Here is a 27500-nt window from a genome sequence, read left to right on the forward strand (position 1 = left end):
AGAGGTTGAGACAGCAGAAATGAGGCAAACAACAACCTGACAGGCTGGTTTTACCCACCATCTTGATTCACTCCTAGTCGCAGTACTGTGACTGACTGACGACTCATCAGCCTAGCCCTCACACTGTGACCCTGCTGAACTTTCTGCTCTTTCACTTTTAACCCTAAAGACACACAGGGAGTCACAGGGTCACACATACTTACCATTTTACAATTCCAGGAGTTTCCTACCTTTCACACCTACATTTACAGACTGCTCAGTTGATTTGTGGGTTTGTGTTCTGTAAAATATGTGTGTGTGTAGTGTGATCCATTTCATGACCTTTGTCAAACATAAAATAGACTCACACTACGTAATGCTGCAATGTAGATCTCTATAACTTATCTGGCTTTTTGAAAATATTCAATACAATTCTGAACTCGGGACGAATATGGCATAGGTCTGGAATCACAGATGTCTTTTTCTGACTATGTCAATCGTTTTTTTGCTTTCCTTCACTATTGCAGGTCTAGAAATTGTCCATATTTTATTCTATACTTTTCCAGACTTTCCAGACCTACGTAGGAACCCTGATCACAGGACAGGGTTAGAGAGAGAGACCCAAACAAAATGCACCATACGATTAATACAAAAGACACATAAAACACAATAATTAATATAGCCTTTTTTAAAGAATGTGAATAATAAATACTCATGAGTAAGTCTGACTTGGAAAACACAGTTTTCTCTGTGCTAGTAAAGGTTATCTAGACATGACGTCAGGCCATAAGGAAGGCCAACTAGCAGATGAAGGGCTGAATGTCGCTGTTTATGACATCAACAGAACTTACAAATAGGAACAGTTATGAAAGCAAAGGGAAGTACTTTTGCTCCTCATTTTTAGGTCATCCTTTTGTAAACCAACAGATAACTGACTGACTTGAGTGCACATACTGTAAAGAGGTGCATGTCTGCAGGGCCAATGTGTACACATGAATAGTGTCCTTTTGTAAGTCTGCAGTGGGACCTGAGCAATGTAAGTAAGGAGAAAGTAAGCTTTGTTGAGGCCTCATTACAGATAACAGATGAGTGTGCAAGATGAGTGTTCTCATTAATAGGACCAAAGAGATATATCTGTATGCATCTCCATGACCAGGGCCAGATTTACTCTGGTAAACTGATGTAACCCGCATATCTTAATGTGTAGGCCTAAGGAGAAGCACTGCTGAGTCTACAAGAAAATACTTAAGTAGCACTTAGGAGAAAAGAGAATGGTGGGACAGTATTGCATAAGGATCTCTCAAAAACAGGTCATTGCTAATTGCAGTTTATTTCCTAGCCAGTCCACAATGACATCCTGTTGCTTTGTGGCCTATCAGAATGCTCTCTCTGTGTCAGCTCCTGTGCCAGCGAGCACCCGCAAAAAGGGACGCTTTGTCCCTTAGACCTCAGAGAAATAACGATGCAGAAAAACAAAACTGCCCCAACCAATGGCTTGCTGAGCCTGGCCACCATTAGGGGGAGAGTGCCAGGGTGTAATTACAGGGACAATAGCTGCCTAATTATCTACTGTAGAGAAGAGCCCAGTGCCCCATTTGGTGGGGTGCTGGTGGCATAGGGGGAAAACAGCCCTAATGAGGGTTTGTCTAGTCCACAGATAACCATAGGACTCTCATAACTCAACCCAGCGAGCTAATGCTCAGCTAACAAAGCCACAGCACAATGAATGCACAATGGGGCTCCCTCAACCCCAGGTTCAATCACCCTGCCCTCCCTTGCGCAAAATGCCCACTGAGCACAAGCAAGGGACATTACCTCATGATGTTTCCATACAAACAAATTGGATTAATGAAACTGTTTGCCAAATTAGAGATGTTGTGAAACAGCGAAAGGAACAAAGGTTTAGGATGCATATTAGATATTTTGGCTTGGAAATTGTTTGCTCATTCTGAACAAAGAGGTGGGGGAAAGACTTTGCATCTCAGTTTTTGTCCCTTTCATGGCTGCTTACCAAAGTACAAGCTACTGTTCAGAGCTAGTCAGTTATAGGCAAATTCCACTTCTGCCATGCAAATATGTTCACCCAGGATGTGGTAGATGGAGGCCATGCCCAGATATTTTTGGCGAGGCCAAATGGGGACATAGATAACATTCAAATCCCTTGTGTGGCACACCTACCTTATATGGCAAGGGTCCTTGTCCTGCAAAAAAGGAACAGAAGACATCAATGGGGATGTGTTGGACACCGCGCCCTGTACAAAAGATACTAACATTGACCACAATCCTGTCAGAGCAAACACAGTCAGTAAGTTATTGAGGTATGTAAACATTAAAGTGACTTCTACAGCCTGGACACTGATAAGCAGATCCAGAGCCCTGTCTGATTTGAAACGTGTAATAACTGTGTACCCACAGTACATGACACTAAATCAACAGCACATGGGCCTGAAGCTCCCGCCTACAACACCATTATATCACTTTCAAACAAATTAAAACTTGAATCAGTATTTTATTTGGACGTTTGAATTTAAAAGCCCTTAATATCTGCATAGAATGTCAGGGCTCTATTGAGAATGTGCTCGCTTGAATACAAGGAGCCGATGAATAGATCCCCCCATTATTCTTTCCTATCGTCCACTGACCCCTCCATTATAGGGCGAATGCTGACTGCAGTGAATAGGGGGCCATGGAGGACCCTTCCCAGGCCTCTAAGGACTGTGGGGCTGGTCAGAGGGAGCTGTCACTGCATGTAACTGCTGATTCATTTGCTGTCAAAAGCTTGCATTGTGATTGACCGCCACAGGAGGCAAGGCAGAATGAGGGAGAGATGGCTGCTACCCTACCAGGGAGGAATGTGGAGCTGGCCATCTGATTTATTATAGGCTCTGATACAAAACTAATTATACACCCATGCTGTAGCACATGACAGGTATCAGATGTGGTTAATCGTGGTGTAAGAACCTTGTGCAATCATTTGTGTGCCAACTTTGACCTATTTTACCCTGTTTCTTCTAATGCCTATTAGGCTATACTGTAGGTCTGATGTGAACAGGAAAACGTAAATTCAATGCTCACTCAGCCACACAATTTGGTCATGACAGATTGAATATACATCATCAACCGAGTGAAAGCTCACCTGATCCTCGCTATCAGTAAATTCAAAGTCTTTCCTATCGCTCTGTGGTGCGCTGAGAGATTCTTGTCTCGTGTAAGTAATACCATTGTCAAATGTCTTTGATCTTTGTGATCTGGTTCTCTGCCGGCGTGAGGATGAATCGGAGAGATTATCATGGTGGATTTCTCTATTAGGGGGAGGACTTGCCGCGAGAGGGGACTTGTGTCTGTGTACTGGGGACAGGGGACTTGACGGGGACGGTGTCTCGCCTGTGCCCGTCTCCTCTTGGGTGCTGTCCATCCTCACCGGGTCCCGGAAATCGACCTGAGGGCGTCGCGTACTCCTCATCCTCCTCAAGGTGGGAGACGTGGAGATGCGAGCGGGGGCCTGTCGGTCAAATTGGAACAAAGGTGTGACCAAGCCATCAGCCTCCACCAGAGATGCATGTTTCAGCTTGGAGTGAGTCCTCGCCAGGTCTATCCGCATGATAACAGGATTGCTGGTCTGCGTCTCCTTATCCTCAGTGGGCCCCGAAAGAGTTTGCGTCTGAACATTTGTCACACCTGTCGAAACGTCTTCATTCTCTTGCCATTCAATGTAACTCCAGTCCAAGTTTTTATCCAAGTCTTGGCCCTTATCGCTAACTATAGTAACCTGTTTCAGCGCAGACATCTTGTGCAAGACGGCATTGTAGTCCTGTTTATTTCATACGGGTGGTCCTGTGGTCCTTTGTCCCAGGTGAGTTAGGTCAGATCGTAATCCAGGTGCATTCGAGGGCAAATTTAGCACCAACCACGTTTTAGTCGAGTTTCTGGGAAACAAATGAAAAAGTATCATATACGCAACATAAAGTATGGGCATTTAGACAACGTCCTATAGGGCCTACTAATCTTTTAAAACTGGATTTGTTTGTTGTTTGTTTGTTTAGCCCACGCTGTGAAACATGGTCGGCAGAAAAGTGATTGTTAAATTATGAATTTGGTCTGAGCCATACAGTAGGCGCATACAGTTTCTATGACAGGGGGAGGGGGTAGGGAAGTTACAGTAGGTGTTCATAAAGCAGATACTAACAACCTCCGTGACTACCGCTTCCCAAATAAACCGTAGTGTACTACTGGCTTGAAAAACTACAGAGCTTTAGTAACAGCCAAAATACCCAGCCTTCTCAACAATGTAACATCGATGTTGCGCTACTGTAACGTATCAGTTCAATGTCACGCATTGACAGCTTTGCGTGGGAAACAAAGCAGGACAGAGGAGTCCATGCACCTGATCTGAATACCCTGGTCACAGTATCCTCGACCATATGTCCTATGTGGCTCGTGGTTCACGCCATGTCCTGTGATATTTAATCGGCTGGAATATGATATGCATTTTCACTCCTAAATATTCTTTAGTGATCCGAGCTGTTAACTTAACGCCGTGCTGGCTTCAGAATTTGAACCGTGTACACCCATGAGGTGAATAATGTACACATTTTATACACTTACATACACTCCTCGATAGATATCTCTATGCTAAATAATGAAAAATAACATTCTTTTGAAAAGTTCAAAATAACTCGGGGTGATCTACGAGGCTGTGTTTACTTACGGCAGTGTTGAGTCTGCTCCCAGTGTTCCACAATGGATCATCCGCAAGCGTTTAGCGACGACTTCGGAGTGCTCGAGGTTCTCTGTCATGCCAATGTGACCGCCCTGGGAAAAAAATTGGAGCCAAGTCCTGGCAGCGTTGACGGCTCAAAAGCGTTGTTCCCTTTCATAGGACAAAGCTCAAACAGATTTGTGAAATGCCTGCATTTCGTGCGTGCAGGTTGAATGATGTCTACGATGAGTCAATAAGAAAGTTGAAAGCACATATGATTGCATAATCTCACAGCAATTATTGTATGTACTGTAGCCTCATCAATCTCTCCGCTTGTAGGTGTCATCAGGGAGGGACTGAAATTCAATGGTGTAAGTAGCCTTCCTTATCCAACATCAAGTAAGGTTGGAGTGTGAGCACTTGAATATCCGTTACATCACGTTGCCATTATCTCTCTCTCTCTCCCTCTCCCTCTCTCTCTCTCTCTCCCTCTCTCTCTCTCTTTTCTCTCTCTCTCTTTTTTCTCTCTCTCTCTCTTTCTCTCTCTCTCTCTCTCTCTCTCTGTGTGTGTGTGTGTGCGTGTACACTCCTAGATTTCACTGCTGTTAAACAGTGTTATCCAATGGGGACACATGTAATTAATTGGTTTATGGACAAGAGTATCCATAGAATTCTAATTTGAGATATGTAAATTAAATTACTTCACTGAGAGAATAAATAATTCAGTGGCAGACAGTTATCGTATTTGATCTCGCTAGGTGCATTCCTGTTAGGCTACTGAACACTAGGTGGCAATATAGGTTAGATTGTATGATCATGTGTAATGTTAAGTGTCTGCTCGTCTTGTTTTGATGAGGGTCAATAATTGGTCCTGTATCAGAGGCTACAGCTAATTATGTGTAAAACTTATAACAGCAGCTATCCCTCAGTTCCCCTGAGAGTTTCTCTCTGTCTCTGTCTCTGTCTCTGTCTCTCTCTCTCTCTCTCTCTCTCTCTCTCTCTCTCTCTCTCTCTCTGTCTGTCTGTCTGTCTGTCTCTCTCTCTCTCTCTCTCTCTCTCTCTCTCTCTCTCTCTCTCTCTCTCTCTCTCTAACCCTACCCCGCCCACACACACACACACAGCACATATTGGGAGACGAGATGAATTTCAACATACAGTATTGTAACAGTTCCATGTTACACATAAAACACTTCCCTTTGTGTTTGACGCCCCCTGGTGTCAGTACGTTATATTAGGCAACTGGTCACAAACACACAATGCATCATTGCCGTCGTCGTACCCGTTGAATATCATTATTATTTCCTTCATTCCCTTCAGTGTGTAGCAAATATAGGGGTCTAAATACTGTTGATAATTAATTATTAATTTGGCTATTTTATTAATAAATACTATATTTCAAATTGATGTAATTACCTCAAGGCACAACTTAATGATTAATTGGCAGATTTCATTAAATTAAACTCTGAATTATTTTACAGAGTAATTACTTCAGTACAGTACATTGATGTCTATTTAATACAGTATCTTACTTCTTAAGTTCTTTTCATTACAAAAAAATCTCAAAGAAAGTTAGTCATTCACAGAGCTATTTGGGTAGTAGTAACGCCAGAGCAATTCTCAATAAAATGTGTCGAAAGGTCGCAAAAAAGCCGGTGAAGGGGGTTCGGAGGGTAATATGCTACTCTGGGCGCTAACTTTGCAAACAGCTGTATGGCATGTCATATGTCACGGCACGTTTTAGGAGGAGCTAAGAAAATAGAATGTACACTCACCAAACACTTTATTAGGAACACCTGTATAGGAACACCTGAGGTGGTATAATGGTGTGGGGAATGTTTTCTTGGCACACTTTTGGGCCCGTTAATACCAATCAATCATCGCTTGAATGCCACAGCCTATTTGAGAATTGTTGCTGACCATGTGCATCCCTTCATGGTCACAATTTACCCCTCTTCTAATGGCTACTTCCAGCATGATAATGCACCATGTCGCAAAGCAAAAGTCGTCTAAACTGGTTTCATGAACATGACAATGAGTTCAGTGTTCTTCACTGGCCTTCCCAGTCACCGGATCTAAAGCCAAAAGGACATTCAGGGGACCCAACAAACCATGGGACTTCCAGGGATGTTGCTAACGTAACGGAGGACTTTTATGACATTCAGGACCTCTGAGGGACAGGGAAAATTTGCTGAAAGTCGCGAATGTCGTGGAGACATTACTTGTTAGCTGAAAAATGTCATTATGTGTCAAAGAAGAGAAAACAACCTTTTTTTAAAAGATGGAATTTGGCAACAAAATAAACCTATTATTATTGAGGGGGACATTTGAATTCAATGTATTTTTTTTTTTTTCCAGATTTCGACCATTTAGAAATTACAACCCTTAAAAACATAGTCCCCCTATTTCAGGGCACCAAAAGTATTGGACAATTGGCTTGACAGGTGTTTCTAGTTAGTCAGGTGTGTATGTGTGCATTTGTGCAGGAAAAAGAGAGCTGTCAATGTCTAGTATTGATTCTAGGCTTTGCATTTGCCTTTGGAGTCTGCTATTGGTGTCTGTCAACATGAGGACCAAAGAGATGTCAATGAATGTCAAGGAAGCCATTATGAGGCTGAAATATCTGAAAAATCTATCAGAAACTGGCTAAATCAATCTTCAGATTTCAACCCAATTGAACATGCATTTCATTTCCTGATGATAAGATTTTAGGCAAAAGACATCAAAACAAACAACAACTAAAGATGGCTGCAGTACAGGCCTGGCAGGGCATCACCAGAGAATATACCCAGCGTCTGGGTGTCAATGGGTCGCAGAAAGGATTGTCAACCAAATACTAGTGAGTACTTTATTTGGACATTATATGATTTTTTCCAATGCTTTTGGAGCCCTGAAATGGGGGAGTATGTTTAAAACATGTTGTACTTTCTAAATGGTGAACCCAACCTGAAAAAATAACCCACTGACTTAAAACCGAGAATCTCTACTTTGACCCCATAGTAATGGTTTGATTTAAAATCTAATCTGTTGGAGTATAGAGCTAAAAGAAGACAAAATGCTTCCTCTTTCCAACACTTATGGAGGGCATTGTATGTGCACTTGCTTCAGTGCTGTTGGCTGTAAGTGCTGGAGTAGTTTTGTAATGAAGCAGTGATCAAATCGACTAGTGAAAATGGACACACACACACACACACACACACACACACACACACACACACACACACACACACACACACACACACACACACACACACACACACACACACACACAGTACATCCCTTAGTCTTTAGAGATAAGCCTTTATTGTGAGATTAAATCAAACCCTTTCTACCCCTGACGTGTTTGTAAAGCTTGCAGAAGCAGTGAATCTTTCATTATTATGAAGTGTATGTTGTATGTATGATGCAGGGTTTTGGACGGTGCATGACGTGCCTATTCAGCGTTCACCAAGATCTCAAGCAACTTTTGTTTTCTGTAGCGCGCGCGCGCCCACGCACGCACACACACTTGCATTACTCATTGATATTCACTAATTCTAGCGCAAGCTTCCATGAAATAGCTCGAAAATGTTATTTTCTCATCATTTGAAGTTAGTTTTGTTGAATTAATATGTCATATATGTGTGCCACACAAGTAGCCGAAAAACTGATGCAACTGTATATCATGTCAAAGCGTTTGAACATGACAGTCAAGTTAGACGGGAGTTAAACGGGAAAGGCTGCCACTTAGACAGAACCAGTCTCCTCCCCCAAAGTAGATGTGAAAAAAAGAACATTGCTAACTGTCATACAGGAAGAAGTTGGATAGCCTACATGAACAAAAAGAGACAGGTCGACCACAGTCAAGTTTTGTATCGTCTTCTCTCACTGGGGAAATCTGGAGAATATGTCTTGTTTCGATTCGTTAATGTTCGCAATGTTTTACGGGTGAAAAGCAGGATTGTTGCCAAATTACACTGTAACGTGTCAGTGCGGACAACTTCATCAAACTGCATGTTCCTGTACACTGGGAAATCGACTTTGTGACTAAATTACACAAACATGTCAGACAACAGATCCAGTTTTCTTCAAATTGGAGACATTGTCTCCCTTTACGCGGAAGGCTCTGTCAACGGCTTCATCAGTACCTTGGGGTACGTTCCTTACTGTCCTGTCTGCATAAATATGTTTGAAATGTAAAGCATTTGGGATTATAATCCGTGACTAACCAATGATCTTCATATGGGCCAAAACACGAAATGGGAGAATATTCATAGGCTGCAGTGGCATGGATGTCAGTGGGTCTGGGTTTGAGAAATCGGAACTAATTTCCGAGTTGAAGAAAGGCCTATAACACACGCGATTGCATCAAGGAAATGCTGCCGAATAACCTTGCACATTTACACAAATCTAACAAGAGTGCGAAGCTCAGTTATAAACTAAACTCAGTTGTAAACTGCGCATGTAAATACTGTATTTACAGTGTACGTTGGCATGGGTTACTTTCGCATGGTGTCATCGATTTATCGTTCTGCATCTTGATTGCTCATAAATATGATCACCTGTGACGTGAGGGGTTCAAATAGTCCATGGAATGTGAAGAATGCTCATAGGATATCAGCAGTGTAGTTCATAATCTACAATGGAACACTTTCAATATGTTTTTATACATCTTTACATTTTGTATGAATGTGGGGGTCATAAACTCCCCAGTCCCTACCATGCGATGTCCACTGAGTTGTTACTCGTCAACTTTGTATGAATGACAGAGGTTCTTCCTGGTTGTAGACCAAACAAGGTCAGGTAAGGTGCAGGTTCACCAGAGTAACGACTGAATGGCTTTCTGTCAGCGGACAAGGTCACGACACAGAGTGTGGGAGTACTGGGAAAGATAGCAAACCATTGTAGGACAAGTTAAGTCATTGAAAATTCACAATGTGCAAAACATTGCACAACTCAGAGAAGAGCTGGTGAATTGTTTTCATCTATTATATTCTCTTATACCCACAATGCACCAAATAGACAGGCTGTATATGGTGTCTTGTTAATGTAATTCCTGTAAAGTGGCCCCAGCACTATGCAGAATGTCTCAGCTCTAAAGGGTGCCCTCTGCCCTCTAGGCTCCTAGAATAGGCGTGAATAGACAGACGTCCTCTGGAATGAGTATCTGCCCCACCCACTCCTCTCACACTATCACGCTTTCTTTCTCTTTTGCTTTCTTGCGCTGTGGTTTCAGTCAGCTACTCTCCAAAAGTGTTGAAGGGACAGAGGAACACTCAAACTAGTGTGTGTGTGTGTGTGTGTGTGTGTGTGTGTGTGTGTGTGTGTATATGTATGTATGTATATATATATATATATATATATATATATATATATACATACATATATACACACACACACACAGTACAGTGAGTGCGGATATATTTTTTGTATATATGGCCTTAGCGTGAATCGAACTCAACATTTTCCAGCACCATGCTCTAGAATGCGCCACACAGAACCTCAGTGTGTTGTGTAACCATGTTTAGAGGGGGACTGGCTTGTAACCTGGGTGGAGGATCATACTGTAATGGTCACTTTGCAGATGGGGATGAATCAGGACCTACTTTGTTTTACTGAAAAGCTGCTAGAAGATAGCTGGGCATGGCCCGTGTCAATGCAAATATAGCTGCTAGGGCCATAAAATACTGAATGCAAAGTGCATAGTAGAAAGCTGTGTTATTTTGAAGCAAAGGCATGACATGCTTGCTTACCAGTGATTCATTAACTGATGCAACCTGACAGCCAGGGCTGTGGTGTGCTTTATCAAGGGGCTGTGGCATGCTGGGCACACCTGAGCAGGCCTCCTTCAAGGCCCAGGAAGCCACGATTACAAGAAAGAGTGAGTTGGCTGGCCTCTTAGAGCCACTGGAAGCAAATGCAATCTCAGCTCTGCAGGCCTTGATTATGCACAATGTCCACATTTAAATATGATGTTAAACTCTAACTTAAAATCTCACTCTTTTACAAACACCACATTGAGTTCCCTTATAGGCAGTTCCTCTTCCCTGGTACCATACTTCTGCTGTCCTTACCTTATCTTGACTTCTTCATGCTACTAGATATGTCCTCGCATTCCAGTCAATTAGCCACGAGGTGCATAGCATGTATTATGCATGGACCTGGTTATTAAGTTCTTTGGCATTGTAATTGTTGGGGTTGTCAATATGAATGTTAAATCACTGTGCTATCTAAAGATCTTAGTGGTCACACATTGCTCATTAACCCGGCCTTGTCATGTCATGGTCTGGGGGTCCTTTGCTGTACCTTCGAGTAATGGAGCTATAATAACCGTGTCCATATCCTGTCAGCTAGATATGTTCTTAGTTCATGTTTAACCTGGGATCAGCTCTTTGATATTCACTTGCTGTCAAACACTGTCAAAGCCCCAAGCAGCGCTCACAGGGTTACTCATTTATCAGCTAAATGGACTTACTAGTCTCTATCCCAATAGCCTTCCTGTTTTGCTGTTAAGCACTTGGTTTTACATCCTATTAGGCTATCCCATTGTTTCTCGTTTAGATGGGACTTTGATATGGGGGCTGAGGAAATATGCACAGCTAGCCGGTTGGGAGTGATCAAGTGATCATGACAGCAATAGGAAATTACTCAACCCACTTCAGAAAGACTGCCAGCTTTGTATGAAGCAGAGGAATTGTCTCTTTCCTTGCATTTCCCCTCACTGGAATTAATTAATGGACATGCCTGTGCAATTCAGCCTTGTGTCACTTGGATCAATGTCAATGCATTGATACATGCACAGAAGTGAATCAATCAATTGGCCTACTGTACCAGTGGTTGGGATAAGGGAGAAAACCATAATCTATGAATGTGGCAAAATCATAAGGAAAAAGCATACAAAAGCGTGTGCAAGAGGTAACATGTGGAAACAAGACAACGCCTCAGATATTTGGTGGGACAAGATAAGCTATTTGTAAATATTGTTCAATTGTAGGTCAAGGGCATAGAACTGCATTGGATACAATATGATGGTGATTTCTGTAGCAATGCTGATGACGACTGTAAGGATGAAACCATGGCGCCTACTTCCAACCAACACAATAAGAGGATGCCTCAAACTGTGCTTCCTTCCCTTCACACAGTGAGAAACTTCACATGGCACCAGATACAGTAGTTATATTTTTGTCTCAGGGTGGTACAAGCTGTGATATGATCCTATGCCAATAAGATGATAAACAATGTTTTTTAATGGTAGGCCATGTTTACAAGTTAAGACAGTGGCCCCTTTCTTTGTAGAGCCATAGTCATGCTTAATTTATCTCATGGTCTCACAGCCTGTGACTGTTCCAGGGAAACATACTTTAGTGTACCTGCCTACCACTGAACTGGGCGAGGTCAGTGTGAGAATCGCCCTGTGAGTTTCACAATGTTCTGGACAAAATGTTCTGCCATTGCAGCTATAAACCTCACAGCAATTACTGTGATGGCCAAAAGTGTAGTAAAATTTGAAATTGACCAAAAAAGCCCAGCTATTGGGGACAGAGGCAGTTAGATGTCAACCCATCAACATGTTCAGTACCCTAATCAGCCACAACAGAAACCATTGGTCTTCCTGTGGATGGCAGCAGCAACATCCTTTAGCTTGTGCGTTTTAAAACCCTGTCCTCAAACATTTCAGCAAAATAGAAAACTGGGTTTTGACTACCTGCAGTGTACTGTCTAGCCAGATGCTTGGTTTCAGTGATGCAGCCTTACAGTACATGCATACAAGCACAACATATTGCAATAGAAATAGCAGAGCACAGAAAGAAGCAGTCTTCTTCAAGTGAGCCTGTGGGTTTGTTTTTGTTAGAGTTGTGCTTACTGGCCAACATGGATTTGCATTATATTATTATATAATAATTATTATACAATACACAGCTTTTAATATATGTACAGTGCCTTCGGAAAGTATTCAGACCCCTTCACTTTTTCTACATTTTGTTGTGTTATAGACTCAATATAAAATGGATTAAATTAAAAATAATGTATGTATGTCAATGATGATGCTTTTATGCTCTAGGATGCACAGTAGTAGAAAAGGTGTGTTTAGTGTAATGGTAATGCTGTTCTGTTCTCTGCAGGCTTGTTGATGACAGGTGTGTGGTACAGCCTGATGCTGGAGACCTGGCCAATCCGCCCAAAAAGTTCAGAGGTGAGTGGCTTGATACCAGCTCTCCTGTTGCAGTGAGCCTAACTTGAGATACACATGCGTCACTTGAACTTTTGCATACGTCATGCACAATATCACAGAGAGATTAGGGTTAGAAATGTAGGTATACTTGCAAGGATGTTATAGATAGTTTCATTTTGAACCATGTGTCTCTCTGCAGTAGTTAGCTGAGTGGCATTCTCTTGTACAGCATGCCAAGGTTACCACTCTCTTTCCCTCTCCCCCTCTCTCACACACATACACATACTGACTTTGAAACTCTTTGAGCAACTCAAGACTGAGCAGATGTTGTTTTAACTGTGTATTGTGGTTTCAAGTGTTTAACTGACTTTACAAGCTCACAGTGGGTAAACAAGTGTTAACCACAAACATGGTACTTATTTACTCCACACAAACTATCCGATGACAAAATTAGTTCCACTTTGTGAATTCCTCTTGAACAATGTCCTCCTCTATCTCTCTACCTATCTCTCTTATCTCCAGACTGCCTATTCAAGGTGTGTCCGATGAACAGGTATTCAGCCCAGAAGCAATTCTGGAACCCCAAACAGGGCAAACAAGGCAACAACAACACACAGGGAGACCTATTCAAGAAGTTACAGGTACCTGTATAACTTGTGTCATTGATTTTAACCTTAAGTTGTGGATGTACTTTAACATCAGCTCAAATAAACTGGTTTTCAGTAAGCCTAAGATTCAACATCATTGTGTTCATTACCCAGCATGCAGCAGAACTGGAACAGAAGCAGAATGACACAGAGAACAGGAAGCTCCTGGGAGAGGTGGTCAAGTACAGTGATGAAATCCAGGTACAACCAATACGACCTCCTTATCAAAGGCTATCTGTCTCAGTTTGCTTAGAGCCCAGTACCTTGCGTGTGTTTTCATTTGGTCACCAAGGTTGTCTCTCTGTCTATAGTGTGTCCTTGACTGCCAAAGAGCATTTTTACAGCCGAAATGATGAATAGCCAACAGCCCATTAAACTCCAAGCATTTAAATTGTTCAGATTGCTGCATGGATGTTGTGTTCTATTGTGGCTTAAACTGTAGTACAGGTTGCCAATTTTGACGGAAACAGAGTATGTGTGATGTCTTAATCACTATAGCTGGGGTCAAACTGAATTGAAACATACAGTAGAAGCCAAACCTAAATAAAAGGAGAATGACTTATGAGCTGATAATGAGTTTGGTCTTATCATTGAATTGATGAATGACTTGGTGTCACCTTGTTGTTGTAGCTGCTGCACATAAAGAGTAACAAGTATCTGACGGTGAACAAGCGTCTGCCGGCGCTGCTGGAGAAGAAAGCCATGCGCGTGTCTCTGGACCAAGGGAACGAGGGCTCCTTGTTCTACATCCAGACCTTCTGGAAGCTACGCAGCGAAGGAGATAACGTAGGTACCCCACTATCTCAGGGGAACACCTGACTGAGAGGAACTACTGCGTTCTGGTTCAAATCACTGCTCTTATTGAACCAGCAAATGCCGTCATGACATCAGCAGCTATGTTATGCCAAGCCTCATGATTACATTATTATCAGTTTTTTTTCAAGTATTGTTGAATTATGTGAATATGATTTATTTCATTTTCTCTTTCATTTCTTCTTTAAATTGCAGCATTTTCAGTTTTGATTAGTTTCAGTAATACTTCTATATCAACATGACTGTCCTTGTGAAATAACTCGACTGGTCTTCTCCTTTTCTTTTGCTTTAGCATCCTGTGGAAGGTATTCTTCTTGATTGAAGTGCATGATGTGTGCATTTGTGTGTTGTTAGTTCAGTCACAGAAACACACTTTAAAAGCATGTTAGCACCATCTTTTCTATTGCATGTAGGCTGTTAAACGTCTTTGCCTCAGACTCAATTTAGTGTTTGCATTCCCACTCTGTTTGCTATATTTTCCTAAACTGTTAGTGACTAACATATTTTGAAGTATTAGATTAATGCAATGCCATAGATCCTAAAAAAAGAGTTTAGTTGAGTGGACTACACTTTAGCAAATCTCTACTCTTGGCTGCTTTATCATAGGTTAAGTCAGTGTGTAGGATGTAGATTTGTTGAGAATCTGTGAATGATGTGAGTGAACCTGTTTATTGTTGTAGTTAGTGAAGTTTTAATCCAGTTAGTGAGGTTTTAACAGTACACTGCTACGCTGCATTGATGTTTCCAGACACAATATGAATGTGAGTGAACACCTCAAGCACTCCCTCATGTTTCTCATTCATCCCAACCTGCGTTGCCACACAAAGCTTGCTCTATGTAGGCTAGGCCGTACAGTACCCCTTTGCATGGGACAGGGTTTGGCTGTAACTCTGCTGTTTGAAGTGTGTGGGGTTTTCCGACTCTCCCACCCCTCTGGTCCATTGTCCTCTGGTACTGTAGGTCCTAACCCCTCTCTGATTGGTCCCTAGGTGGTGGTGGGAGACAAGGTGGTCTTGATGCCTGTTAAGGCGGGCCATCCTCTTCACGCCAGCAACATTGAGCTGCTAGACAGCCCTGGCTGCAAAGAGGTGAGACCCACCCCAACAGTTGTGTTGGAACGAGAGGATTTAGTTGACATCCAGAAATGTACTGTACTGTGTGCAGAATGTCTGACGACATGTCAGAAGAATTGATCAATGCTGCTAAAATGGCACAACACACTGCTTAACATTTCAAGGAACGAATGAAATGAGCATTATAAAATGGGTTGATGAAAACAAGCATTGTGATTGTCCCAGCGATGTTCGAAAGCTGTGATTTAATAACGATAATGTCACGGTTAATTCACCTATTATGATATTCCTACGCAGCAGTCGATTTGTCCCTTGACAATGTTTTGAGTTTGGGAACTATATTTCTCAGCGTAGTGCAGAAACCACCACAATCTATCACAAAATAAATACTTAAAACATTGTTTTCTTGTCATGCTGCGTGTCATAACAACTCCCCCTACCCGTGACAATATTGACGATAAATCGCAGCCTCTCAGGAATTATTGCTTAAATATTGTCTGTGGGTTCAGCCAGTTGTGATGACCATGTTGTGTGTGTGTGCCCTGATCCTCTACTCTTCTTGTTGATGACGCTGTAGGTGAACGCTGTCAACTGCAACACCAGTTGGAAGATCACCTTGTTCATGAAGTTCAGTGACTACAGGGAGGATGTGCTGAAAGGGGTATGAGTCTCTCTGACATGCTATTCACCATATATCTTTTTGTGTTGAGGGTTGCACAGTAAGTTGAAGGGAGGTCTCGCATCCACATGTCCAACAGCTGCAGGTCTCTGTTTATTGTAGCTAAGTGAATCATGCAATGAAAATGTGGTTCCTTCTCTCCAACAGGGTGATGTGGTCAGGTTGTTCCATGCAGAGCAGGAGAAGTACCTGACATGTGACGAGTACAGGAAGCAGCAGCACATCTTCCTCAGAACCACCCTGCGAGAGTCCGCCACCTCCGCCATCAGCTCCAAAGCACTCTGGGAAATCGAGGTAAATACTGTGTCCTCATCAATAGGGTGCTTTGTGTGTTTGTTTGATTTTTGTTAGTCTGATTCCTGATAAGGAACTGGTATGAAGTAGGAACATTTCACACACCTGTTTTGAATATGGAGTTCCCCAATGTATTGACTTACCATCTGCCTCGTAAACAGATACTATATCACTGTTGGGCTGATCAACATAAGGGCCATTGTTGACAGCTGTTTAGGGAAAGTTACTGGCAGGAACAGAGTTTGTTATGAAGTTCTATCTGACTTTTATTTGACCTGATTATTTTGTTTCTCCATTGCAGGTAGTGCACTATGACCCCTGTAGAGGTGGGGCTGGGCAGTGGAACAGCCTGTTTCGCTTCAAACACTTGGCCACTGAGAACTACCTGGCTGCAGAGGTACAGTAGGGCATCCTGTCCTCCCTCTGTCAAATCAAATCAAATCCAATTTGATTTGTCACGTACATCGCATACAGCTGTAATTGACAGTGAAATGTGACCCTCTGTGTCCCAGTGTTGTACTGATGGGCTAAATGTGACTGTGTGTAAGAAGGTCAGAGGTCATGTAAGGTTTATGAAATCTACTGTCCTCACCACAACATTTATTTTCTCTGTACATGTGACCTGTGGTTGAATGTGAATACGGGTGATTTGAATAACCATTTATGTGAAAGCTATGTACTGTATGAGGAGAATCATGATTTGTGTATTTAGTCAAGACCATTATTAAATTACAAACATGTTGTAACTATATACACTACAACATTTGTTTTTATCATGACCTGACTGGTTGCTGCTGTATGGGGTTTTCCCACTGACCAGCATGCTGCCAGTGGCTAATTCCTGTTTTACATAAAACTGAGAGGGATGCCAAGAGACCACAATGTAACCCTCTGTTCTGTCTCGTGTACTGTATCTCAGGCCAATCCCTGTGGTTGTGAAGTTCAGTAGATGTGCTGTAGGTGGCAGTGTTCCCATTGCTTTGTCCTTCAGTTACCTCAGCTTAATCACTATTGTCAAACTTTTTGCTTTAGAATAGTTTCTCAGATGTGGGGAGGGTGTGAGGTGTAAGAAGGACAATGTGAGGGAAATTGAACTTCTCATGTTTAGATTGATTTAGTAACTATTTATTTCCTTCTTAGATCAATCCTGATTTTCGAGATGACAGTGTGGATTCCAAAGCTGAGGTGAGTGAGGCTGCTGATGTCATACCTTGGCATTGATATTCATAAATGCTGGACCTCAGTTGGAATATAGAGTGCTGCGACAAACACAGATGTTCATGTCAGATGTACAGTATGGTGGCTTCAAACAATGAAAGAGAAAGAATGAAAAGGCAATGAAATAAGAAACATGAGTGTCATAAATGCCCCCTAAGTAATAACAGTGTGTGCGTGTGTGTGTGTGTGTGTGTGTGCATCTCTCTCTCTCTGTCTGTTGTATCTGTGTGTGTCTGCAGTAGTGGATTGTCTCTGCCAGACACTGGGCTCCTGCCTAGGCCCCCAATCTTTCCCACCACCACCACCACTTCGATTATGCAACCCCATCAGCTCTCTCAAACTACACTCACACAAACAAACTCACATTAACACTCAACTCTTGGGTCTTTTTCCCAACAGTTTTTCCTGCACTTTACGCACCTTCTGCATTTGTATTCTGCCATGGCAGGGAACACACACCAACTCTGAGACTGAGACACAATCACTTTCACTCTGGCACTCTTACACACAGGCTCAGACACACAGGGGGCCCCTTACATAACGTCTGGGTGTGGGGGTGCCCTGTGAGAGGGAGGGGAGGCAGACGTGCTGTCTGCTCTGCTCTACTCTGCTCTGCTGTGCTGGTGGAGTGAGTCATGCGGGGAGGGGAGGAGAAGGAGAAGGAGAAGGAGAAGGGGAGGGAGGAGAGGAGAGAAGGATTAGAGAGGAGAGGTGCAGAGAGGAGCTGAAGCACGGGGGTGGCTCAGGGGAGATGCTTCCCATTGACATGCAGAGAGCGAAGCAGAGCTTAACCCTCTCAGTGCTGGCCCATTTATCTCTAGCATCCACACAGTGCAGTCCCAACCTGATGCAGTGTCTAATTAGAATTACGTACGCTTCCGAAAGGTTTTGGCACTCTGGTGAAGTAACTGGAAATGTTTTACCTCATCAATCCAAGTCCCTAGTAAGATTACAGATGACAATGTTTATTTCATGTGACACTTTATTGGATTGATATTGAGATCGCTAGGTGCTAACCTAACACTATTGGTACCTAGCAGTGTATCTGTCTGTGTAAAGTTTGAAAATTCCTTCCCCACTGATTTCCCCTGTGTGTGTGTGTGTGTTACAGACTGAGACAGATACTGTGTACTTGAAGAGGAAGCGGCAGGCTGCAGAGAGGATTGCCTACACACTGGTGTCTGTGCCCCACGGCAATGACATCGCTTCTCTGTTTGAGCTGGACAACTGTTTGAGCTGCACCACCCTGCAGAGAGCTGACTGTCTGGTTCCCAGGTCAGCCACAGACATGTTTCTGTAAAAAACAGTGAATGCAAAAACACCTCACTCCACTGAATTACACTTTGAGATTTGCTCTCATTCTCTCATGCCAAGCATGTAATACACATACTTGTAGAAGTTGGCGAAAGCACAAACAATCTGGGGCGACCAGGCAATAGCTAAGAGTGTCGCCAAGCACAATTCACAAGGAAAGTCAAAATGCATACTTTCATGTGGGAATGAGACATACAGTAACACAGGAAAAATACCACCTAACTGGCATGCAGACACTCACTCACTCACACACACACACACACACACACACACACACACACACACACACACACACACACACACACACACTGTACTGTATCTGATCTGATCTGATCTGAATCCTGGCCTCTCTCAGTAGCTCCCCTTACGTGAGACTGAGACACCTGTGCACCAACACCTGGGTGACCAGCACCAATTTCTCCATCGACGCAGAGGAGGAGCGCCCTGTCATGCTCAAGGTCAGCCATCACCCCCCCTACAGCCCCACTCATACGTGTCAGATCTGGTTTGTTGGTTTACGTGGTTGCCATACTTTGATACTGAATGCACGTTATCCACAGATTGGTACCTGCCCTACAAAGGAGGACAAGGAGGCCTTTGCCATCAAGTCTGTGCCCTTGTCTGAGGTCCGAGACCTGGACTTTGCCAACGATGCCAACAAGGTCCTGGAGTCGACTGTGAAGAAGCTGCAGCATGGCAACATTGCTCAGAATGAGAGGAGGTACAGTATGGTCGTACTTGCACAAGTAAGACGGTTAAATGATAACAGAGTGTAGATGATACAACATGATTGTAATACAGTCAGTCAGTTGTATCATTAAATATATTTCTGTTCAAGTTTACTATTCATTTATTGTGGAATACGTCCATATTCTTCCAGATTTTGGCTTTGAATTTACAACAAAAGTTAGTTTGGTCTCTTGTGTTTTCCAGGTTTGTCACTAAGCTGTTGGAGAACCTGATTTTCTTTCTGTGTGAGGTGCCCAACAACGGTCAGGATGTGCTGTCTGTGGTGATCTCCAAACCCAACAGAGATAGGCAGAAACTCATGAGGGAACAGAACATCCTAGCCCAGGTCAGCACACACACACACCATATCCATTCCTTCTGATAATTCAAGGGTGACAGCCAATTATGTCCAGGATACTAATGGCATCCAACATAGCGATGCTAGTAATAATTACACTGGCACTGGTAATTACAATGATTAGGTATGATACAAACAACAACATCCAGAGAATCACTTTTGGAACTGTAATTGTTGTTGCAGTAACCTGATGTTATCTTATTATCTTAGTATCGTGTGTGTGTGTGTGTGTGTGTGTGTGTGTGTGTGTGTGTGTGCGCGTGTTGCGTGTGTTGCTCCAGATCTTTGGTATTCTGAAGGCCCCATTCACAGACATGGGGGATGGTCCCATGCTGAAGCTGGAGGAACTGGGTGACCAGCGCTATGCTCCCTTCAAGTACATGCTCTGTCTGTGCTATAGGGTGCTCCGCCACTCCCAACAGGACTACCGCAAGAACCAGGCATGTTACACACTAGCTCTACCCGCACAACCCCAAATCTGGACTCCATCTTGGTCAATGACCGTACCATAGTATATGGCACTATGGAAATCTCATCTTTAGCATTAGTTTACTCTGTCACATATGTTTGAATCATGAAGATCCATTGTTGTGGATTTGAGGAGTAGTGTTTCTCAAAGTAGAAATCCTTCAGTGTTAGCCATTTTGCAATAGCAACCGATTAATCCCTGTAATGAGATGGATTATTGACTAGATGTGCTGGTTCTGTCTCCCAGGAGTACATAGCCAAGAAGTTCTCCATCATGCAGTCTCAGATCGGCTATGAGATCCTGGCTGAGGACACCATCACGGCTCTACTGCACAACAACCGCGAGCTGCTGGAGAAACACATCACAGCCAAGGAGATTGAGACCTTCGTCAACCTGCTGCGACGCAACAGAGAGCCCAGGTCAGGACAGGGAGGAATGAGATCATAATATACTGGATAGAAGACTCATATATACAGTGTACACACACACACACATACACCTGATCCAGTATATGGAGATGTTTTGTAAAGATTAAATGCCAAGTATGTATGTGTGCCTTCTCAGGTTCCTGGACTACCTGTCTGATCTGTGTGTGTCCAATAAGACGGCCATCCCTGTGACTCAGGAGCTCATCTGTAAATTCATGCTGAACCCCGCCAACGCAGACATCCTTATCCAAACCAAGTGAGTCCCACAAACATGTGCTCTCTACCTCCACACTATGTCCTGCTCAGCATGCTGTGGCTGTGGAACATGATCACACACTGTCTCAGATTGGACACTGATGATGTTGAGCATAACTGTGTCATATGTTAGTTGTTCACATTCAAGCATGCTGGCACATGGATGAATATCAGTGAACTGGTCAATGAAGATGAACAGTTTTAGTGAATATCATTGAATATGTATTTATGTAGCAGGTATGGTATGTAGACTACTGTAGAAATAAGCAACCTAGAGAAGAAGCAGAACCTATGTAGATGTGGAGGTGTGTGAGTTCTAGGACGAAAGATCCAAACGCCTCCCCATCATCTACTCGCTCATATCTACCCTCTTTCTTTCTCCTCCATCTCCTCCACCCTCTCTCACCCTCCATCCCCTCCCTTCTCCTCCCCCGTCTGTCCCAGGCTGATCCCAAATGCTGAGACCACCCTGGAGTCGTCCCTGCTGCAGGACGAGGTGGAGGATGAGGAGGTGTGGCTCTACTGGATCGACAGCCACAAGGAGCCTCACGGCAAGTCCATCCGCCACCTGGCCCAGGACGCCAAGGGCAATAACAAGTTGGACGGCGACATCATCACCTACTACAGGTACAGGTTCTTCTAGATTTCTGTATCACACTAATAATGTCACTTTTCTTCCATGTACAACTTGGTACCCATGGCCCTGTATAGGCCACGTCTTTCCCATGTATTGAAATTGGCCTAGTTTTCCTCTCTCACTCATGCTTGTCCCTGTGGCCATAGGTACCAGTTGAACCTGTTTGCTAAGATGTGTCTGGACCGTCAGTACCTGGCTATAAACCAGGTGTCCAGCCAGCTGCCTGTGGACCTGATCCTGCGCTGCATGTTTGACGACTGCCTGCCTTACAACTTGCGTGCCTCCTTCTGCCGCCTCATGCTGCACATGCATGTGGACTGTGAGCCCCAGGAGGCCGTGATACCCGTCCGCTACGCCCGCCCGTGGACCGTGATCCCCTCCAAGATCACCATCCACGAGTGAGTGTGTGTGTTTGGGAGTGTTTGCGTTTGGGAAGGGCTTAACACAGATGGGACTGTTTTGTTGGGGACTGTCTTTGTGTAGCCTCTTTTCACAGGTGATTTATCTCTGACATGCCACCTGTTCTCCTTTTATATTGACATTCTGAGGTGGAGATCCAAATAAAATTAGATTGGATCTTTTCCTTGAGTCACAGAGGATGAAATTCTATTAAGCTCCTCCCTCAACTCCCTCTGCTGTTGTTTTTCCTTTTCATCCTAGAGTTGTTTGCAGAAGCTAGATAATTAGTTAGCAATGGAGATGTCCAACAGTCTAAAAACAAAAAGCTTGTTTGAAGTTTTACATTTAAAAACGGGTGTGCTCGCTTGTGATATCTGATCAGTGCTATGACCTGTCAGTAATTTCATGTTGAACACCCCAGCCCACCCACTTTTGACTGCTCAGTAACCATTGAACAAGCTATGTTTGACAGACTCTAGAGTGTGGAGCATGCAGAGGGCTCTGAGTCTGTCATCGAGAGACTAGACCTTGGGTGATCTCTAGACATATCTGTGTAATTGTAGCACACAGCCAAAGAGGAAATTGTCTCTCAGTGGAGAGTCATTACCGTCCCATTTTCAAGGCTTTTAAACATTCAGGCTTTGTCAGTTATCATGCTAAGACTACTTTATACTTTAATTGCCTCCCCAGCTACGAGTTCATAGAACCTTCTCGAGAGGACATGAAGAAAAAGTTTGCCCCAACTATGGAGTTTGTAGAGGAATACCTCAAAGACGTGGTCAACCAGCCTTTTCCATTTGGGGACAAAGAGAAGAATGAACTGACTCTAGAGGTAAAGCATCACACATGATGGGCATTGTATCCAAAACATTATTGGTAGAGAAATAGCTCTCACTGCAATAAAGAGATAAGTGTGCTCATTTACTTTTTCAAACCAACACAATGAGCACACAACCTTGTATGTTGGGTTGTAATTCCAATTCCAAACTTATTTCGGATTTGATTTCTGTAAAAAAAAGTTCAGTTTCAGTTTTATCTTCATTTCACTTCACTCTTTTTCACCTGTCTTTTCTATTCTTCTTCTTTTTCTCTCTCTCTCTCTCTCTCTCTCTCTCTCTCTCTCTCTCCTTCTGTCTTTGTAGGTGGTGCACCTGGCACATAACCTGGTGTACTTTGGCTTCTACAGCTTCAGTGAGCTGCTGCGTCTCACACGTACTCTGCTGGCCATCCTTGACATTGTTCAGCACCCTCTCACCTACATGGCCAAGCTCAGCAAGAGCCCCGAGGCAGGTCTGTCACACAGAGGTGGACTCTAATGTCAGCTAGAAACTCATTCCAATGATTTTAAATTACACTTACTAAGTATTTAAGTTATTTACTTTAATTTACGTCAAGTTGATCAATGAACGCTAGAGGGATTTTGTACCTCAGCCAATCCAAAATAACTAAAGCCTGGTTGGATTGGTTTGTTTGGATGTGTTCCCATTTTCTTTTGGTGAACGTTGTCAAAACAATGTGTGTCTGTCCTCCAGGGAACAATGTCCTGCGCACCATCCATGGTGTGGGGGAGATGATGACCCAGATGGTGCTGAGCAGGGGCCATGTCCTGCCACACAGCCTCCCCGACACCCCCCCATCCTCGCGCCACAGCAAACCCCATTTTCTGTCTGACAACGAGGACATCATGGTGATGGACACCAAGCTCAAGATCATAGAGATTCTACAGGTGAACAACATACTGTAACTGGATTGTTGCAACTGAAAACTGGATTGTTGCTCGAAACCTTGTTTTTGTTTGCTTGGTGAGAAACATGAAAATGAGCTTGGTTGATGGATATTTATATAGATATTTATATGCATTCTGTTATGGATTTAATTATTTTCGTAGAATAGTTGATGTACTTTACATAATGTAATCCTATTTTCATTTGCTTCCATTAATTCTCTCATCAGTTCATTCTGAGTGTGCGACTGGATTACAGGATCACCTACCTACTGTCTATCTACAAGAAAGACTTTGGGGACAGAAATGTCCCTGACAGCTCTCTCTCTGTGGCTGAGTTCTCCTCGTTGTCAGGTGAGACTCTATCATGACTTACCTCACTCAATCTCCTTCATTCAGTCAACACCTGAGGGTTTATTGATTACTGTAATCAGGTTTGTAATGCTGTCACAGTTACCAGTGGCTTACTATAATTGAATTGTTGGGGTGTCTGTGACTCCTGTTAGTTTCTACAGCTCCAGAACCAGACATAGATGAGATTGCAGCCAAAGCAGAGACCATGTTTGCTGGGAGGTAGGTGAACTCATGGTGTTGAAGTTCAGTGCTTTTCTTCCTCCAGTTCTTAGTGGTCAGACATTAGTAACTCCTGACATGCATACTGTCATAATGATTATCTTTGATAATATCCATGTATGATAAGATCCATAAGACATGTAATAAGAGCCCCTAGAATTAGTAGAAAATCATTCTGTTGGACCAATTGACAAACTTATTTCGGATTTGATTTCTGAAAAAAAAAAATGTGATTGTGTGTGTGTGTGTAACGCTGTCTCTCTGGTTGTAGTTCAGAGATGAGTGCGGTAGAACTGGACGACGAGGGGGGTCGAACATTCCTGAGGGTTCTGATCCACCTTATTATGCAGGACTACCCCCCGCTGGTGTCAGGTTCACTCCAGCTCATCTTTAAACACTTCAGCCAGAGAGCCGAGGTCCTCGAGGCCTTCAAACAGGTAACATCACAGCATAGCAGCTGTCCACAAGGGAAGGGTTGGTAATTGGAGCTCTGTCAGAATCTGCAATCACTTGCTTTTTTAGGTTACAAGTAAGTGATTCAGATTTTTATATTCAGTCTAATCAGATTGGATTAGGAGTGATCCTCAGAAGATGAATTTGCAATGCTGAACTATTTCAGTGGGTGTTTCCATTTTAATGGTTTTAAAGCGTACCACTTATGGGTGATGCCTTCCATTTGGAAATGTATTGCCTGGAAATGGTGTGTCTGTGTCTCTGTCTGTATCTGTTGCCTCACTGTAGGTATCATCTGTGTGTGTGTGCTGGTGTGTATTTGGTCTCAGTTTGTGTGTTTTGTCTCACTGTATGTCTGTGTGTGAGTTTGTCTCACCTGTGTTTGTCTGGTTGTTCTCGTGCAGGTCCAGTTGCTGGTGTCGGAGCAGGATGTGGAGAACTATGAGCAGATCAAGGCCGACCTAGAACAGCTGCGTCTGACGGTGGAGAAGTCTGAGCTGTGGGTGGAGAAGAGTGGAGCCTATGGCAGTGAGAACCTTGGGGACAACCAGGGGAAGGAGCGGAACATGGAGGTACACACCGCCCCCTACAGGCCACTCACAGTAGAGGGCTCAGGGTCCGGACAAACCCTTGTTTATGTGTAGAACTTGTCGTTTTCTGCAAATCTTCCAATGACATCTATGCATGAATTACACATATGTTCGACTGATGTGTGATAATAGATTAAAGTCGTTGCCATTAGCTTGTAACACAATGTGGCAACTTTTTGTGTCATTTCTCTATTTGGTTGACAGGAGGCTGAGATAATGAGTCCAGTGCAGGATGGAGATGTGAAGCCTCAGATTGACAGCAACAAAGCCAACAACTACAATATTGTCAAAGAGGTAGGCTGCATTCCATTATTTGTGATTACAACTCACAAAACAGACATCCTCACAAAATGAACTATTTGTGTGTGTGTGTGCGCGTCGGTAGATCCTGCTGCGGCTCAGTAAGCTGTGCCACCCCAGTAAGAAGAGCTGTGTCCAGCAGCAGAGGCTCCTGAAGAACATGGGTGCTCATACTGTGGTGCTGGACCTGCTCCAGATCCCCCATGAGAAGGTGAGAGGCCCACACAATCATTAACTGACTACTCAACGGTGTGAGTCATGTGTTTTTATCTGTGTTTATTGTTGTTGTAATAAACCATGCTTGTCTTTTGTCCGTCTGTCTGTTTGTTTACAGAGTGATGAGAAGATGATTGAGATCATGACCCTGGCCCACGTATTCCTGCAGAACTTCTGCAGAGGGAACTCTCAGAACCAGGCTCTGCTTCACAAACACCTCAACCTGTTCCTCACCTCAGGGGTACACTCAACTCTCTCTGTCTCTCACTATCTGTCTGTCTGTCTCTCTGTGTGTGTGTGTGTGTGTGTGTGTGTGTGTGTGTGTGTGTGTGTGTGTGTGTGTGTGTGTGTGTGTGTGTGTGTGTGTGTGTGTGTGTGTGTGTCTCTCTCTCTCTGACACACGCACACACACACATGCGCTCTTTGAATAAAACAACTGTGGGGGGACATGCAGCGTTCGGCCTGTAGAGGGAGCTACAGGACCGTGGCCAGGGTGACGTCGGCGAGGCTCCGTTGCACACCTGTTGCAAATGAAGCCTCGTTGACTAGATGGTTTAAGATGTGTGTGCCTCGGCGTTCGAGGAGGAAGGAGGGCGACTGGAAAGTCGCCGAGTGTTTTGGTTACGAACTTGATAAATACGAAAGTATTACAAACATTTTATGAAATAAACGGGATTTTCCCACAACAGCAACCTCGACTCCGCCTCTGTGTCCCAGGTTGGGCGCCACTGTAACAAGGTCCGTGACACAGAGGCGGAGTCGAGGTTGCTGTTGTGGGACTTTCCAGTCGCCCTCCTTCCTCCTCGAACGCCGAGGCACACACATCTTAAACCATCTAGTCAACGAGGCTTCATTTGCAACATGTCCCCCCACAACAACTATATGAAGTTTCTCTCTGTCCACGTGTGAATACTATTTACTCATAGTATAGATTGATACTATGTCATATGTGTGTGTTAATTCCTGGTGCATGGCTCCTCATGGTATCTAGACGCTGGAAGCAGAGACCATGCGTCACATCTTCATGACCAACTACCACCTGTGTAATGAGATCAGTGACCGTGTGGTCCACCACTTTGTCCACTGCATCGAGACACACGGGAGACACGTCCAGTTTCTCAAGTTCCTACAAACCATTGTGAAAGCTGACGGCAAGTATGTCAAGAAGTGTCAGGACAAAGTAATGACAGAGGTGAGATGGTGCAGATACTCTTATGAATTGGTGTGCATTTTTTATTTAAAAATGTTTTGCACTTACCTGTACTGTATGTGTTCATAGGCTTGTAGACATTCTTTAAGTCCTCATTCTTCTGTGTTTGTTTATTTGTCTGTTCTTGACAGATCAGGATTTCCTGACAGTATACAGTATATCTTCTTGAAATGAACTGGGAACCTTGAATGTCAGGTTTCGTGCCAATTACTGTACATGACTGACATTCTTCACTGATATTCCTTGTATTCTATCCCGTTGCGTCTCTGCCCAGCTGGTGAATGGTGGTGAGGAT

General features: G+C 43.5%; 2 protein-coding genes across 8 annotated transcripts in view; one reads left to right on the forward strand and one right to left on the reverse strand.

Moving 5' to 3' along the window:
* The window catches only part of plekhg7 (pleckstrin homology domain containing, family G (with RhoGef domain) member 7), a 13725-nt gene extending 8692 nt beyond the window's left edge, over positions 1-5033 (reverse strand). For all 4 annotated transcript variants that reach the window (XR_014554140.1, XM_083666299.1, XM_083666300.1 and 1 more), the window contains exons 1-3: positions 4688-5033; positions 3116-3905; positions 2158-2180 (exon numbers count right to left, since the gene is read on the reverse strand). Coding sequence is in view for 3 of the 4 variants with exons in the window: in XM_083666299.1 (XP_083522425.1) it covers positions 2158-2180; positions 3116-3766 (674 nt within the window). In the remaining variant the exon portion in view is untranslated. The remainder of the gene's footprint in view (positions 1-2157; positions 2181-3115; positions 3906-4687) is intronic.
* A 3451-nt stretch (positions 5034-8484) lies between these two features.
* The window catches only part of itpr2 (inositol 1,4,5-trisphosphate receptor, type 2), a 49746-nt gene continuing 30730 nt past the window's right edge, over positions 8485-27500 (forward strand). Inside the window, exons 1-31 of one of the 4 annotated variants that reach the window (XM_083666812.1) lie at positions 8485-8808; positions 12778-12848; positions 13350-13468; positions 13589-13675; positions 14105-14260; positions 15277-15375; positions 15938-16021; positions 16187-16333; positions 16635-16730; positions 17474-17518; positions 18663-18826; positions 19221-19323; positions 19426-19586; positions 19799-19940; positions 20234-20392; positions 20668-20840; positions 20986-21105; positions 21549-21731; positions 21888-22139; positions 22831-22972; positions 23283-23430; positions 23673-23866; positions 24094-24217; positions 24370-24436; positions 24708-24873; positions 25294-25461; positions 25684-25773; positions 25865-25990; positions 26114-26236; positions 26987-27187; positions 27480-27500. The exon at positions 27480-27500 is cut by the window's right edge and continues 231 nt beyond it. In XM_083666812.1, coding sequence (XP_083522938.1) covers positions 8717-8808; positions 12778-12848; positions 13350-13468; positions 13589-13675; positions 14105-14260; positions 15277-15375; positions 15938-16021; positions 16187-16333; positions 16635-16730; positions 17474-17518; positions 18663-18826; positions 19221-19323; positions 19426-19586; positions 19799-19940; positions 20234-20392; positions 20668-20840; positions 20986-21105; positions 21549-21731; positions 21888-22139; positions 22831-22972; positions 23283-23430; positions 23673-23866; positions 24094-24217; positions 24370-24436; positions 24708-24873; positions 25294-25461; positions 25684-25773; positions 25865-25990; positions 26114-26236; positions 26987-27187; positions 27480-27500 — 4023 coding nt within the window. In that variant the 5' untranslated portion in view covers positions 8485-8716. The remainder of the gene's footprint in view (positions 8809-12777; positions 12849-13349; positions 13469-13588; positions 13676-14104; positions 14261-15276; positions 15376-15937; positions 16022-16186; positions 16334-16634; positions 16731-17473; positions 17519-18662; positions 18827-19220; positions 19324-19425; positions 19587-19798; positions 19941-20233; positions 20393-20667; positions 20841-20985; positions 21106-21548; positions 21732-21887; positions 22140-22830; positions 22973-23282; positions 23431-23672; positions 23867-24093; positions 24218-24369; positions 24437-24707; positions 24874-25293; positions 25462-25683; positions 25774-25864; positions 25991-26113; positions 26237-26986; positions 27188-27479) is intronic. The other 3 variants (XM_083666814.1, XM_083666813.1, XM_083666815.1) reach the window with 3 other exon arrangements.

Source organism: Argentina silus (genome assembly GCF_951799395.1).
Source record: "Argentina silus genome assembly, chromosome: 3".
In the NCBI taxonomy this organism is placed as follows: domain Eukaryota; kingdom Metazoa; phylum Chordata; class Actinopteri; order Argentiniformes; family Argentinidae; genus Argentina; species Argentina silus.